Source organism: Molothrus ater, chromosome 7, assembly GCF_012460135.2.
Source record: "Molothrus ater isolate BHLD 08-10-18 breed brown headed cowbird chromosome 7, BPBGC_Mater_1.1, whole genome shotgun sequence".
Lineage (NCBI taxonomy): Eukaryota > Metazoa > Chordata > Aves > Passeriformes > Icteridae > Molothrus > Molothrus ater.
Window position 1 is genome coordinate 26,938,789 of NC_050484.2, and position 13,604 is coordinate 26,952,392.

Below are 13,604 nucleotides of genomic sequence, written 5' to 3' on the forward strand. Positions count from 1 at the left end.
GCGGAAATCTACATGGGGACGCGCCCGCTGACCAATCCGGCCCGGGGCAGGCGGGGCTCTGCCCCTCCCGGCCTATCGGAGCCCGCGTGGGCGGGTCCCGCCGGCCCGGGCGGCGTGAGGGATGCTCGGTGCGGGCGGCGGTGGCGGCCCCGGGGCCCGCCATGGTGTGAGGCGCTGCCGCGATGAACGGAGCGGTCCCGTCGCTCTACGACCCCAAGGCGCGGGTGCTAAAGCTGGGGGAGAGCTTCGAGAAGCAGCCGCGCTGCGCCTTCCACACCGTCCGCTGTGAGTGCTGAGGTTGGGGCAGCTCTCGGGGGTTGCGGGGGTCGGGGAGGGGTTCGGCGGCCCCCGGTGCCCGCAGTCCCCTGGAGGGCGGGGGTGGCTGCGGCCGCTCTCGGCGGCTGCCTCTGTCCCGGGATTCTGGCGCTGAGTGCCGTGGGGTGCTGGTCCGGGATTTCGGGAGCCGTGCAGGTTTCAGTCGGTGCTGGGAGCACGTACGGCCATTGTATCCTAGAGCTGCCCCTCGCTGTCCGCTGGGCACTAACTTCCCTTTTTATGCCTTTTCCATAGCGTCTCCCTGCGGTTCTGCTGGAAACCGAGCTAAGCTGAACCTGTGGCTCTGTCTTCTTTGCTTGCGCTCAGTTTTTAGAAGTTCCGTGTAATTCAGCAACCAAAGGTTAAAGGCAGGCGGTGGTAATCACGGAGCCAGTACGCCCTCCCTGAGTACATAATTACTATCTAGAGAGGTGTGTGCTCAAAGATTCTGAGGGTAGCTAGGAAACAAATGCTCCCAGGATTATAGTCCTTGGTAATTTAGGACTGCAGCTTCTGGTTTTGTTGTCCGGTTATTTATAGAATGAAATCCCCAAGATTCAGAGAACGTATGTTCTCTGGAGACTGTCCGGTGTGCAGGATGGGTAATGTGCTCTCTGTGAGCAAAGGGAATGGCATTTAGATTGTCTCCAACTGTAGAAACGGAGGAGAGGGGGAAAAAAGCTATAGATGGATTTAAACAAATGCTGCAGTTTGATATTTACCCTAATTTTAAAGAGGACTAACAACCCTGTCTGGTACCTCCTACCCTTAGAGTTTCATGCTGACTCTTCTAATGTGATGATTTATTCTGAAATCTGTTTTGAAATCTCTCTTCCTTTCCAACAAATGAGACATAGAAACTGGCACGTTCATCAGTTCTATCAAATGCACAAGCAGAAAAAATATCCTCCACCACCTTTTTTAAACAGTTGAGCAAAAGGGACAACAGCTGTTAGTTAGAAGTTAAGATTGGCAGTATCAATATCTTAATTTTCAGCTCAGTGGCCATATATAAAAGCAAATATTCTCTGATTTGATGAGAAACTTTGGAACTGTTGTATGCTTGTTCCTGCAGGACGGCGTTCAGGGGTTTGCCCAAACAAGGTTAGCAGGGGCTGTCACCGGTGTCTGAGCTGCGAGCCTCCTCCTGCGCGGCCCTGCCCAGCAGCTCCTGCAGCCTGGTTTTCCTGCCCGGTTGGTGTGCTGGCTGGAGCCGTGCTTCCAGCTGCGGTCTGTGCGCCTGGCCCGTGGCTGCAGGCCGAGTTAGGGAACTGGGAAGCTCCCCAGCTGCAGGAATGCCGCCGTCAGTGACCAGCAGAGTGTGAGATGGGGCTGGCAGCGAGGCGAGGAGCGTGTGCCGGCCGATGGGTCCCCTCCGCGCCTCCTCCGGCGTGCGAGGCAGGGCACCGGCATCCTGCTGTACCTGAGCCGCGGGCTCAACCCCACATATGTTATCACAGGCCTTCAAGAACCTCTTGATGCTATCCTGTCTCCCTACACTGGCACAGGCAGAGTTTTGGCTGTAGCCTTCCCCAATTTATTTGTGGTGGAAATAATGCTTTTTAGGTAATGGTATGTGACAGAGCTGCCATGCTGATGCCTGAACATATGCTCATTTGCAATGTCTCAGAGTTTTGAAAAGGATCAGAAATCAATACCCTCTTTTGCTCAAAACTTATTTTAACGAGTCCTTTAGATGCTGAAAAAACCCCCGAAAATGTAAATCAATGTTAAATTGGGAAGGAATTTCACTTTCAACAGAAATAACTAAACTGAAACACCAAGTTTTTGTCAGGTTCTGACGTGCTTGTTACAGTAAAGTTAGAAACAGAAAGAGAAATGCATATTGGGGGTTGATGTTGTTCTTTGCATTTTCTGTTACTTGTCTATATCTCTCATGTTTGGGATCAGCATTTTCAGGAACTGTTTATTGGTACTTCTGAAAATAATTACATGAGAGTGTACCTTTTGAAATACAACATAACTTGTTTGGCTTTCTTATCCATTAAAACCTAAGGGTGTTTTTCCAATTTTAACTGAAAGATTTAAACATTTATAATGGATCCTGAGAAAAGCATCTTGACTTTGAATTCTATTAACTTATGGAATGATCTGCTCAGGGGAATGCTAGATGATACACTAGCAACAAAGGCTTTTACTTAATAGCCTCCAACTGCAATTAAGTGGTGCCTGCATTTATAAGATTCCTGAAAAGCCTGTAAATAATCTAGTTTGTTTTTATATTTAGATGACTTTAAGCCTGCATCTATTGATATGTCCTGTGAAGGAGACCTTGAAGTTGGCAAAGGTGAACAGGTGACAATAACACTGCCAAATATTGAGGTGAGTTGATGTGGCTGAAGAGTGGCAGGCTTAAAAGAATTATTTATTTTGTGGTCCTAAGTATATACCCTGACTATGGAAGGGTATAAAGTTTTAGTGCTGTTTCAGAGCTCCTGAGTGATTTTTAGAGTAGAAAAACAACTGCTCTAAGACTGTAAGATTACAAAAGACCCAAAGGTTAAATAGCTGCACTGTAACTTTAAGTGTATTTGCTGCACTGGAAATATGCTGTAGGATGACCCAGAAGTGTTGCGTACACAGAAAAGCTTCATGTGTATGTTGGCAGTGCAAGCTTCCCCTTGGTATTTATTGCTCTAGTGCAGCTCTAAAGCAGGAAAGACTGGAAAGGGAAAATTTACTACCTGCCATGCTTTACTGCTCTGCTGATATGAGAACTGAAACCCCTTTTGGTGAGATGAGTCCTAGAGAGAAATAAGGAAATATTGGGAAATAAGTATTTAATGAGTTTCAAACTAAGCTAAGTGAGTAAAACCCCATTCCAGTCAGACACCAGCTGCTTTTTGACATGGCAACTGTGAATCTAATTTGAATTAACCAGTAACATTTTTAATGGCTAGAAATGATCGCTTGTAGTGAACTTGTCACCACTGAAGGATTGCTGTTCCTATGAAAAATGACTACAGGAGTAACACTTACTGGACTTCTGATTTAATAGGGCTCAACTCCACCAGTGACTGTGTTCAAGGGCTCAAAGAAGCCTTACCTTAAAGAATGTATCTTAATTATCAACCATGACACTGGAGAATGTCGCCTAGAGAAACTTAGTAGCAACATCACTGTGAAAAAAACCAGGTGGGTGATTTACAGGAGAGACAACTGTGCTTTAGTCATTTTGAAAATCAATGTTAATGAGTCTAAATTGAGATATATAACTACATATCACTATTTTTAGGAAAACATAATTTTAGAAAGTACTTGGCCTTGCTCAGAGGAGTGAAAAGTCTGCTTTCTCAGCAAATTGACTTCACATCTTTTGAGTTGTGACTGCAGAAGAAATCAAAATGTATTTTTTTATTATCCAAAACATGTTATAGTATTGAAAGAAATAGTTACTATTTTCTGGTGGTTTTAAAGGGAGGAAAAAAAGATCTGTTTGGCTAGTAGCTTGCCTACTGTCTTCTGGCTTGTAAATGAGGAAATTAAAAAAAAAAAGAATTTTGTGACAGGTCTCAGTAATTGTAATGGCTTGTTTTTCTCATTCCAAGTTTTTTGAATTTTTTTTTTTTTTTTTTTTTTTTTGCTGCTGAGTCCATACAAGTAACTTCCAGCAGAATTATTATTAAATGATCCTGGGTAGCAAGGTATAAAAACAAATCAACTGACAAAATATTATAAAGTTAATAGCACTGTATAAAAATAATTTTAAACACATATACAATATTAATAGTATATATTAATGTATTATGTGTATTAGTATAATAACTTACCAGTATAATAACTTACCTAAGAATCAAATGATGCTATTTAGAAAGGCATGAGAAAGAAATCCATGGTACCATATTCCCTGTGTTCTTGCCTTTTTCCTTGCCTCTTGCCTTCTAGCAATTTAAAATCTTTCCCTCTTACACACAGAGCTGAAGGAAGTAGTAAAGTCCAGTCTCGCATTGAGCAGCAACAGCAGCAAATGCGAAATGCAACAAAGGTTCCAAATAATGTTAAAAGCTCTCCATCAAAGGAAAAAACCTTTCCATCTTCTCCTATGGATGATATTGAACGGGGTAAGCTCCACTGGTACATACATTTCAGAAATTTTGCTGTTAACAAGCCATTAGTTTTTAAGAGGTTTTGGGGTGTGTAGGTTGTTTTTGTTTTGTTTTGTGGTATTTGAGTTTCACACTAGAAGCTGATTATGTGAGCAACTTCACTCTGAAATGGAAATTGTCGGGTTCGGCTGTCTGTCTCTGCCCCGACACCACTGTGGCTCAAGTGGGTTTAAAAAGCAGCATTTGTAGCTTGCTACAGTAAAAAAAACAGGTAACCCATCAGGTTTAATAATGCCAGGGGTCCTACTGCTGTCTCCTTGACTCTGTCTTCCACAGCTACTTTAATCAAGTATATCCTTGGTTGTATTGTCATACTGGAACTAAGTCACTTCCATTTTGACATTCCTCCTTTTTCTTTCTGTGCACTCAGCAAATATGGTACAGTACTTCACAACTCAACCTACACCTTAAATTACCAGATAGAGCCTTGTGGAAGATGAGGTTCCAATGAAAAAGACAGCTAAAAACTTGCATAAATCAACCCTTGAGCAGTGCTATGTACTGTTTCCTTGAGAGACTCTGGTTTGGTGTGACACTCATATTTCACTTAATAGAAGGCCTTATTTCCTTTGGGAGGACAAGGAAGATGGCAGGTGGTAATTACTTGCTACAGAAATGCTGACAGGTGGCAGTTTCATTGACTGGAACTGACATCTGCTTCCTAAGTTGCTCTGAATTCCTTTAAACAGATTTTTTTTTAGATGTATCATTATGAAGATTGTTTTTGTTTCCATTTTGGTTTTAAGCTCTGACCAGCAATCTATATTGCAGAACAGTACTAGAATTCGTCTCAGGTTCCAAAGAGGAAGGAAAACTTGAGCTCATTAAATAAAATTATTCCTTTCTAGGTGGTCTGTTCTTCTGGGGGGAGTGGTGTTATCAAATACTGGAAGTCTCCAAAGTGACTGCCAATGTACCAAACTCTTGTGCAGTGCCAGTCCAATTTTGAGTACCATTTAAAATGCTGAAAACATTAAAAGGATGGTAGAGATATTATCAAGTCATCTAGTCCATCCTTCTGTCCTAAAGTCAGATTTCTGATGTAACTTTTCACCTGTTCTTAGAACCTTCCAATGACAGATCCTTGTACTTGCTGGCAAGCCATTCCAGAGCTTTGCTCTGCTTACTGTTTGGGTTGTTTTGTATAGATAGTCTGACAGCAAGCCTCTTAATACTTTCATATTTATCATACAAGTACTGGAGCAGATTACCGTGCTGCTTTTGAGCAGTCCCTCACAGACTCAAACTGCTGTCTTTCCCATTCTTTATGCAAAATTACACCAGTTGGTTCAGTCTTTCCTTAGAAGTTTCCTTTCTAAATCCCTGATTTGTTGTCGATTTCCTTTAGCTTTCTTGCAATGAGTCCAAAAACTTCCTAAAGTATAGTCCCTAAACACATCTACTGAAGTTCTAGCAGTGCTGATGTGAGCAAGAGGGCTGCCTTACAGGCACTATTCATCTTTATACACAAAGAACAAATAGTATCATGCCTGTAGTATCACAAGACCAAACAGTATCAAGTCATTTCCGCACAGCATGGAGTGGCAGAACAGTGTAGGGATCCACTGTAACTCTCAGCCTCTTCAGAAGTGTTGCCTGCTAATCATTCTTCATCCCATGGTTGTGTAACTGACTATTCCTGCTTAAGTACACTACCTGGAACTTGTTACTAACTTTGTTTTCTGGGGTGGAGGGGCAGCTCATTCTGCCATTATCCTCTAGTATATGTACTGCTCTTCCTTCACTGGTTAAAATTACTTAATTTAAATTCTGTCTGATTAAATTACATCAAAATTCAAGGCAGAGATCTTATTTCTTAGCTTTTGGTATTGGCCAGTTACTTAAAATTTTTCTTATATTAGACATTGCTTAGGAGGAAGTGGAATTGAATGCTTAGGATTCGAGTGGTGTCCTTCAGTTAGGTGTCTTACAGCTCCAGATGTGTGGAGGATCATGTTCTCTTATACATGTCCTTAGTGAAAGAAAGATGCTTATATGCTTCCAATTTTTATTTTCTTTCTGCTCCCCTTCTTTTTTTTCCTTATGCTTGAGTAGTTCAGTCTTTCATTTTCTTTCTTTTCTTTCCTAGCACTGGGTTAATTTGTTCCTACAGGCATAGCTGCACTCTTAGGTGCCATTTTTCCTGAACACCATTTTCTTTTAGACAGGCCTTTGATAAAGATGGCCTTTCCTTGAGAGTGGCCTTTGATAACTTAGAGTCTGTTTCATGGAAGTTTGTGTTGAAGATTAATCATTTTATTCCTCCTGCCTTCTTCTCTTAAGCTTTACACCAACTTGCATCTTGGTGACTTTCACCTTCAACCTGTTCTGTATTGGGTAAATTTGAAGAGAGATGAGCTACTCTCCTACTTGCTTTATTGTGTCTGCTATATCAAAGCTCTTCCTGAAGTATTCTAAGAGCTTGTAAGACCATCTTAACAAATGTCTAGGCAGTTACAATCTTCTATAGTGATGAAGTTCTGCACCCTGTATGACTCCTCAAGTCTTCTCCCCACCACTGTTCTGTTTCAGACCTCTCTCAGCACTCATGTTTTGTACAATTATTATGTGCACTCTTCAGCAAAGATTAACTTCCTCTGTGTGTTGGACTTATGTCACAAATACATACCGTGCAGCATTGTTTGCACCTCCAAATCTATAATGAAACAAGGATTTGGAGAAATCTTCCTAATATAAACTTTGGGTGGCTCTTTTGGCTATTCTTCATGCTTAACTTGATTTTGAGCAAAATGTCACATGGTCCAAACAAATGTATTGATTGCAATGCTGAATTGCTGGCAGGCATTTTGGGTGCAACTGCAGACATCTTGCAGTGACTGATCTGTGGATTGTAACTGCAGTTTTTAGTCAGTGAAAGCCATATTTGGGGTGCTAAGGAAAACACAGAACATTTTCTTCTAGTTGCAGAAATTAAAGGCTATGTGGGCTGCATTACCCCATGGAATGTGGGTTTAAGCATTTGGTGTTCACAGTCACCCTTGTTCTAACACTTGGCTTGAAAGGGAGAAAGTGCTCAAGCTATGAGGATAGAAAACCACATGACAGGCTGGATACCATTTGTGCCCTTTTCTTTGTTCTGGAGATCTTTGGTGGGTTTGGTCTGGGGTTTTTTTTAAGTTGCTGTAGTGTGTACCTGATGTCTGTTGATTTTTTTTTTCCTTTTCCTCCTCTTCCTTATATTTCAATTATGATGAATGTAAACTGAGAAACAAATCCTATTGTTTACAGAGCTAAAAGCAGAAGCCAGTATCATGGACCAGCTGAGTAGTTCTGACAGTTCATCTGACTCTAAAAGTTCTTCATCCTCTTCATCAAGTAGTGAAAATAGTTCTAGTGATTCTGAAGATGAGGAAATGAAGCCCTCTCTTCCGATGTCGATGCCGTATTTGCAGCCTCAGCCTACTGGGTCTGCCATGCCACAACAGGCTGTTCCTGACAAAGATGCCAGTCATAACAGATCCCAAGAGAGCAGTGGTCATATGATGAATACACTACGTAAGTACAAAGGCTGTTCTTTTCTTAGTGCACAATTCCAGACATCAAGATTCTGAAAGGAAACCATATTGTTTTTAAGTATGTCTCTGTTATAATTAAAACTGTGGGAAGTGATGCTAGGGTTTGATTGTTCAGCAGCAGGCTGAATTAGACACTGGGCTAGAAGGTTCGTGGTTCTCAGAGATATTAAATTAAAGCTGAAGCAGTTGAAAATATTTCCTAAGTTGTTCTGACTTCCTCCCAGCTCTATACATTGGGACTGGAGAACAGTAATTTTGTATTGAAAATTCTTGAACTAACAGGGCACTCCCTAAACATATACTTTTCATTTCTGGGATAGAATTATGGGAAGGATACTATGGTTGCAATACTCTGAGTTACAGAAATGATGGTGTATTCTTAGCTGTGTCAGTTACAATTATTCATGGCAGTGTTCCACTGGCCAACAGGCAAAACTGTCCTTTGCAGTTTTGGAAGGAGGTGATTTGCTTTCAGGTGATATTATCTTATTCCACACATTCAGGCAACTAAAAAGAGTAATTTGAAGAGTAGCTGTGATGTTCAATAGGAATTGCTGCACAGCCTGGAACTGCATGCTCAATGTATTCAAGAAAAGGAAAATTTCTTGCTTTTCTCACATGAAAAATAAAATCCCATTAGGTAGAGAAACTTAAGTTCACTGCCTAAATAACAGGAGTACTCAGACATAGAAGTGAGTATTCAGCTGTGATAACTCTTCCAGAATGGTTACATTTTTAATTAGCTGCTTAGCTGCCAGATCTTGGTTTGAAGAGATTTCCATCAACCCTGGTTTGCAGCCCAAGATCCTTATGGTTTATCATTTATATGTAAACTTGTTATACTGAAATTTTAGACTCTGGCAGATCTACTTTTATTTCAGCTCTTAGTGAATAACATGAATGACAGTTCTTTTTCTTTTTTCTCTTTTTTTATTAGCTAGTATTTAAATACTTAAATAACCTGCATTGATATTTCATTATGTACTGCATGAACAGATAAGATCAGAGTGAAAAGTCCTGTGACTTTGTGTGCAGAGAACAAAATGCTGCTTTCATTTTGCTGTCACTGCAGAGAACAATGTCTTCATGTTTACAATTTGTGTAACATTAGAGTGCCACTTATTTCAACCCTTACTGACAAATGCAATTTCCCATTCTCCACACTTTAATATAACTGTTATGAAAATTTGATTAAGCTTTATCCCCAGTGACAGAATCTCATGTGGGAAAGCTTCCAGTGGGAAATACAAGTACAGGTGCCAACTCCACCAGCATAGGGAGAAAATGCTGCTTAAACCATGACAACATCATGACTGTTTCAGGGGAAGTTGGCTTGATGTTGCTTGAGAACCATGTTGACAGGTAGAACCTTAGGCCTCTGAGCTTGCCCAGCTCTTCAGTTTACTGCCATTTACTTCTATTATGGTTACAGATACTGCTTAAAACAATTCCATCCCCAACTTCTAGTGCAGTTAACATTCACAAGACACCTCCACTAGTTAAAGATCAAACCAGCTACTTCCAAAATTGCTCTTCTCTAGCTCTGTGCTGAGGGAATTTGGCAGGAGAGTGAAACCTGGAGAAACTAAATGGATAGCACATTGTTCAACTTTGAATGGCAAGAATTCTCAGTCAGATTTTGTACAGTCATTTCTTCCATCTCAAATAAGGTTTTGCAAAAATAAAATACTGAATCAACAAATGTCAGCACAAGCTGCTTGCTTGTCTAATCTTGCTTTGAGGTGTGTGCTTATGTCTGTGACTAGTTTTGTGCACCTCTGTAGAATCAGGGCCATACCAGGTAATTAGTGAAGTTTTTCTTTGACTCTCTTTGTGCAGGGATAAGGTTGGGGGAAGCTTAGACAGCAGAGTTTTATCTTGCATGTAGAAATTATACAGCTGAGATTTTGTAGAACTTGGAAAATGGAGGAGGTGGTGTCTGGAGCATGGCAAGTAAATACTTCTGTCAGATACATAACTACCTCTTCAAGAATCTGGGGCTCAAGACTGCCCCTCACCCCCAAAATACTGCTTCTTCCCTTTCTACCTTGAGAAGCTGATTATATAGGCTCACAACTTGCCTTGTAACAAAGTCTGTAAATGGTAACACTAATGAATCTGTTCTTCATGAATATTTGCTCATATGTTGCTTTATGTCTACTTTCTGTTTAAACAAGGGTTATGTTAAACAAAGTAACTTTCCAAAGAAAACCCAGCATAGATGGGCTGTTCTGTGGCCTTGTGTTAGGTACTTAGTATTCAGCACAACTTTACTTCTTTTGATGCTTGGTACAAACATAGCTGGTTTACTTTGACAAATAATAATTTTCCCTTGTATTAGTTTGGTTTTGGTGTGACCACTAAGATTTGTGAGACAGTGATCACTCCTGAGTTTCCCTGTCCCCTATAACTAGCAAGAATTCAGTTGAATATATTACATTCACTGATTTAAAAACATAAGAAATATAATTTGCAGTGCAATCTATTTCCCCAATTCATATTGTTAATAAGCAGCTGACACCATGAAAACAATTCAGCAATTTTCCCTCGCTTCATTTCTGCCTCATAAGTACAATAGTCTAGATGTTTCTTCAGGGTCCTCATTAAATGAGCTTTCTGTCTTGGCACCAAATCCATCTGAAAGCCATCAGCTCTAGATTGTGCTATTTTGCCCTCTCTCTGAAGGTGTTTTTTTGAGATAGGATTGCAAAAATGAGGCAGAAAGCTTAGCCTGAAGTAAATCCTAACATATTAATTCTGACTCTGGAACTTGGAGTTCTTGCTTTTCCCATCTGCTGGTTTTCACAAGCACTGGTATTTTTGGCTGGTGTTACAGGGTTTGTGTAATTTCTATTAACTGTGTTGAAATAACTTTTGAAGGCTGCAGAAACACCATTTGGAAGGTTATCTTCTTGTTCACACTCCCTGTCCTCCCATAAAGTAGCTAGTGCATAACAGGGCTGGGATTTCTAAGAATTCACTCTAATTCTCCTTTGAGTGATAAATACATGAGTTAAATTTACCAATACCATTCTCTGTCTTGAAAGGTTTTTAGGGTATTATATTGTTCTGAATAATTATTGGCAAATAACTTGATTTTGTTTTTTCTAAAGTGCTTTTAAAATTTATCTTAAAATAATATGGCTGTAATTTTTTTTTATATAGAGGATTGGAAAGAAAAAATGTCTTTAAAGATTTTTGGAAACAACCATTTTCACTATTCTTTTCTTATATAAAGTGTTTGTTGTTGCAGAGAAGCATGTACCACTTTCTAAGCTTTATTGATGACACAGTGGAAAACAAAGCAAGGCTAAATGCAGCCATGTTAAAGACTCCAGTGTTCTGGCAGAGATTATATGCCTGACAGTAAAAGATCCAATCTGAGTCTTGTGGGGTTTTCATGTAAGAATAGAGTATTGACTCAGTTTTCTCAGTTTCAGTGATTTTTGTTTTATTTTTAGGCCATTTCTGCACAGCCTGAGATGATTTTTTCTTTTGTAATGGTTGTTTGGCAAGGGAGGTGTGGGTAAAAACATACCAGTTGGAACAGACTCCTAAAAACGTGTGGGAAGTTGCTAGATGTGATGTAGATTGTGTAGAGCATGCTGCTGTATTTTTGTTAGCTATGTCATCCTGGGAAGATTCCCTCCTCACACCCCTGAGCTTATGGACATCCACAGCAAGCACAGTGTAGCCTTTTTACTTCCTCATTTTGAAATATATAGAGAGAGCCACCAAATTAAAGTGCTTTTTAAATTTCTTTGATGTTTTGTTTGCTCACTTGTTCCAAAACCAGTTTGAAATAGTAGGTCACTGATACATCTTTAAGTGGTATGTCAAAGAGCTGCTCTTCTTGATTGAGACACCACTTTGTTTTCAAGCACAGCTGAGTAGCATTCAGATGTTTCCAAAAAAACCCAACAACTTGTTTTTCATGAAACTGCATTCGCCAGCAGTTTTTCCACTTGTGAAGCATGAAAATGTGGGTGGCAGAGATAGCTAGGTGTTGTCTTTTGTGATCTGGTGATGTTAAATAAATGCCCTTGTGCAAATATGCTAATGGCTTCCTTGCCAAGATTTTAAAATTGTAGAAAAATGATCTCTCTAAGGTTATGTTACTGTGAGTTTGGTTCTACACCCACTTATTCTTTTATCATAAAATAGTTTGGGTTAAAAGAGACTTGAAAGATCATCTAGTCCAGCCCCCCCTTACCTGTTTGCTATTAGCTTTTGTAAGCCATAATTGGGAAAGGGAGTATCATGAATGAAGAAAATTATTTCCTTGAAAATGACTAATACGTTGACTCTTTTTCTTCTAGGAAATGACTTGCAGCTGAGTGAATCTGGAAGTGATAGTGATGACTGAACAACTTTTTGGCCTTAAACGTATCACCTTTTTTGCTAAATATGTCTTAGCATCTGTTTTGCACTAAGATTAGATTACCAGAGACTGGAATGAATGTCCTCAATTTTGATAATAGACATCCTAATTTTCTACTGACACATCATGTCTATAATACAGCAGCATTGATATCCTGTCAGTGCTATGGTTATGTGTTTATCTTTCAAATTACTGTATTTACAGTAAAATTGTGTATGATCTGATTTTGATTATATTTGCCTCAGCCACCTGTTTTACTTGAAACTGATTTGTAACAGCTAGTTACTTTATATAAATAGCTATGGAATGGAGAAATTTCTGATATTTATGGAGGCAAGTTTCCTTCCTATCATTTAAATGCTGATCTCACAACTTTGACTTTGGAGGGGGAGAAAGGGAGAACAACTAAATGAGATCTGCTGTGTCAGCTACACTTTTTGTACAGTTCACAGTTCATACCTTTAAGGAAACTGCTGAATAATGTGGTCCACTAGTGCAGTTACAGTTTACAATTGTTCAACACATTGCTGAATTCTTAATTTCATTATATAATGGGACTTTATATATTTCTGAGCCTCAAGATTCCTAAGGGAACTTGTCTGTTCTCTGCCTGTTTTATGTAACTTGAATAGGGCAGTCTTTTTACAACCTTTTTGTATCTAAATTTAGGTAACTGCAGAGACAGCAATGAATTTCCTTCATTTAATTCTGTAATGGAAATCAGAAAATTTCTTTGTAGAAGTATAAAAGTAATTTAATAAAGCAAATGTTTATCATTTTCATGCATCAGATTCTGTTTTTCCTGGTTAAGAATTCAATTTTCTACCTAAAGTAGTCATGCCAGTGAAGGGGTCAAGCAAAAAAATAAAGCAGTGAAATAGTAGCTAATAAGGACTCTCTATCCTGTCTACAAGACTGAAATGTTTGTTGCTTTTGTTACACTGAGGTGACCGTTAGTAAGAGCTTGCCAAAAGTTTACGGTGATGCAACTGAATGTTTATTACAGATTACATCCAAATGCCAGTGGGAAGTAATACCATATTAGATAAGAAAAGGTCTTTTTCCACATTTGAAATGATACTTGAAGACCTGAAGAACTGAAGATCAGACTCCAAATTTCATCCTGTAATTTACCACTTAAGAGTTTTGTAACAGTAGCAAATGTCTGTAGGGTGAGTTCTGACAAGATAAGTCTGTTCAGTCTTGCACAGAAGTCTCCTTTGCTGGATTGCAGTGGTTGGATCA

At 39.7% G+C, this 13,604-nt stretch overlaps 1 protein-coding gene across 2 annotated transcripts; it reads left to right on the forward strand.

Annotated features, from left to right (window-relative positions):
* The first annotated feature begins 129 nt into the window (after window positions 1–129).
* EAF2 (ELL associated factor 2) lies at window positions 130–13,137 on the forward strand. 2 transcript variants are annotated; one of them, XM_036387108.2, is made up of 6 exons: window positions 130–285; window positions 2,564–2,658; window positions 3,335–3,471; window positions 4,252–4,397; window positions 7,692–7,958; window positions 12,298–13,137. In XM_036387108.2, exons 1-6 carry the CDS (start codon window positions 183–185, stop codon window positions 12,342–12,344), a joined length of 795 nt encoding a protein of 264 aa, XP_036243001.1. In that variant the 5' UTR covers window positions 130–182; the 3' UTR covers window positions 12,345–13,137. The 2 variants fall into 2 exon arrangements, with proteins under 2 accessions (XP_036243001.1, XP_054371465.1); XM_054515490.1 differs by lacking the exon at window positions 130–285 and adding an exon at window positions 447–746.
* Window positions 13,138–13,604: the final 467 nt, after the last annotated feature.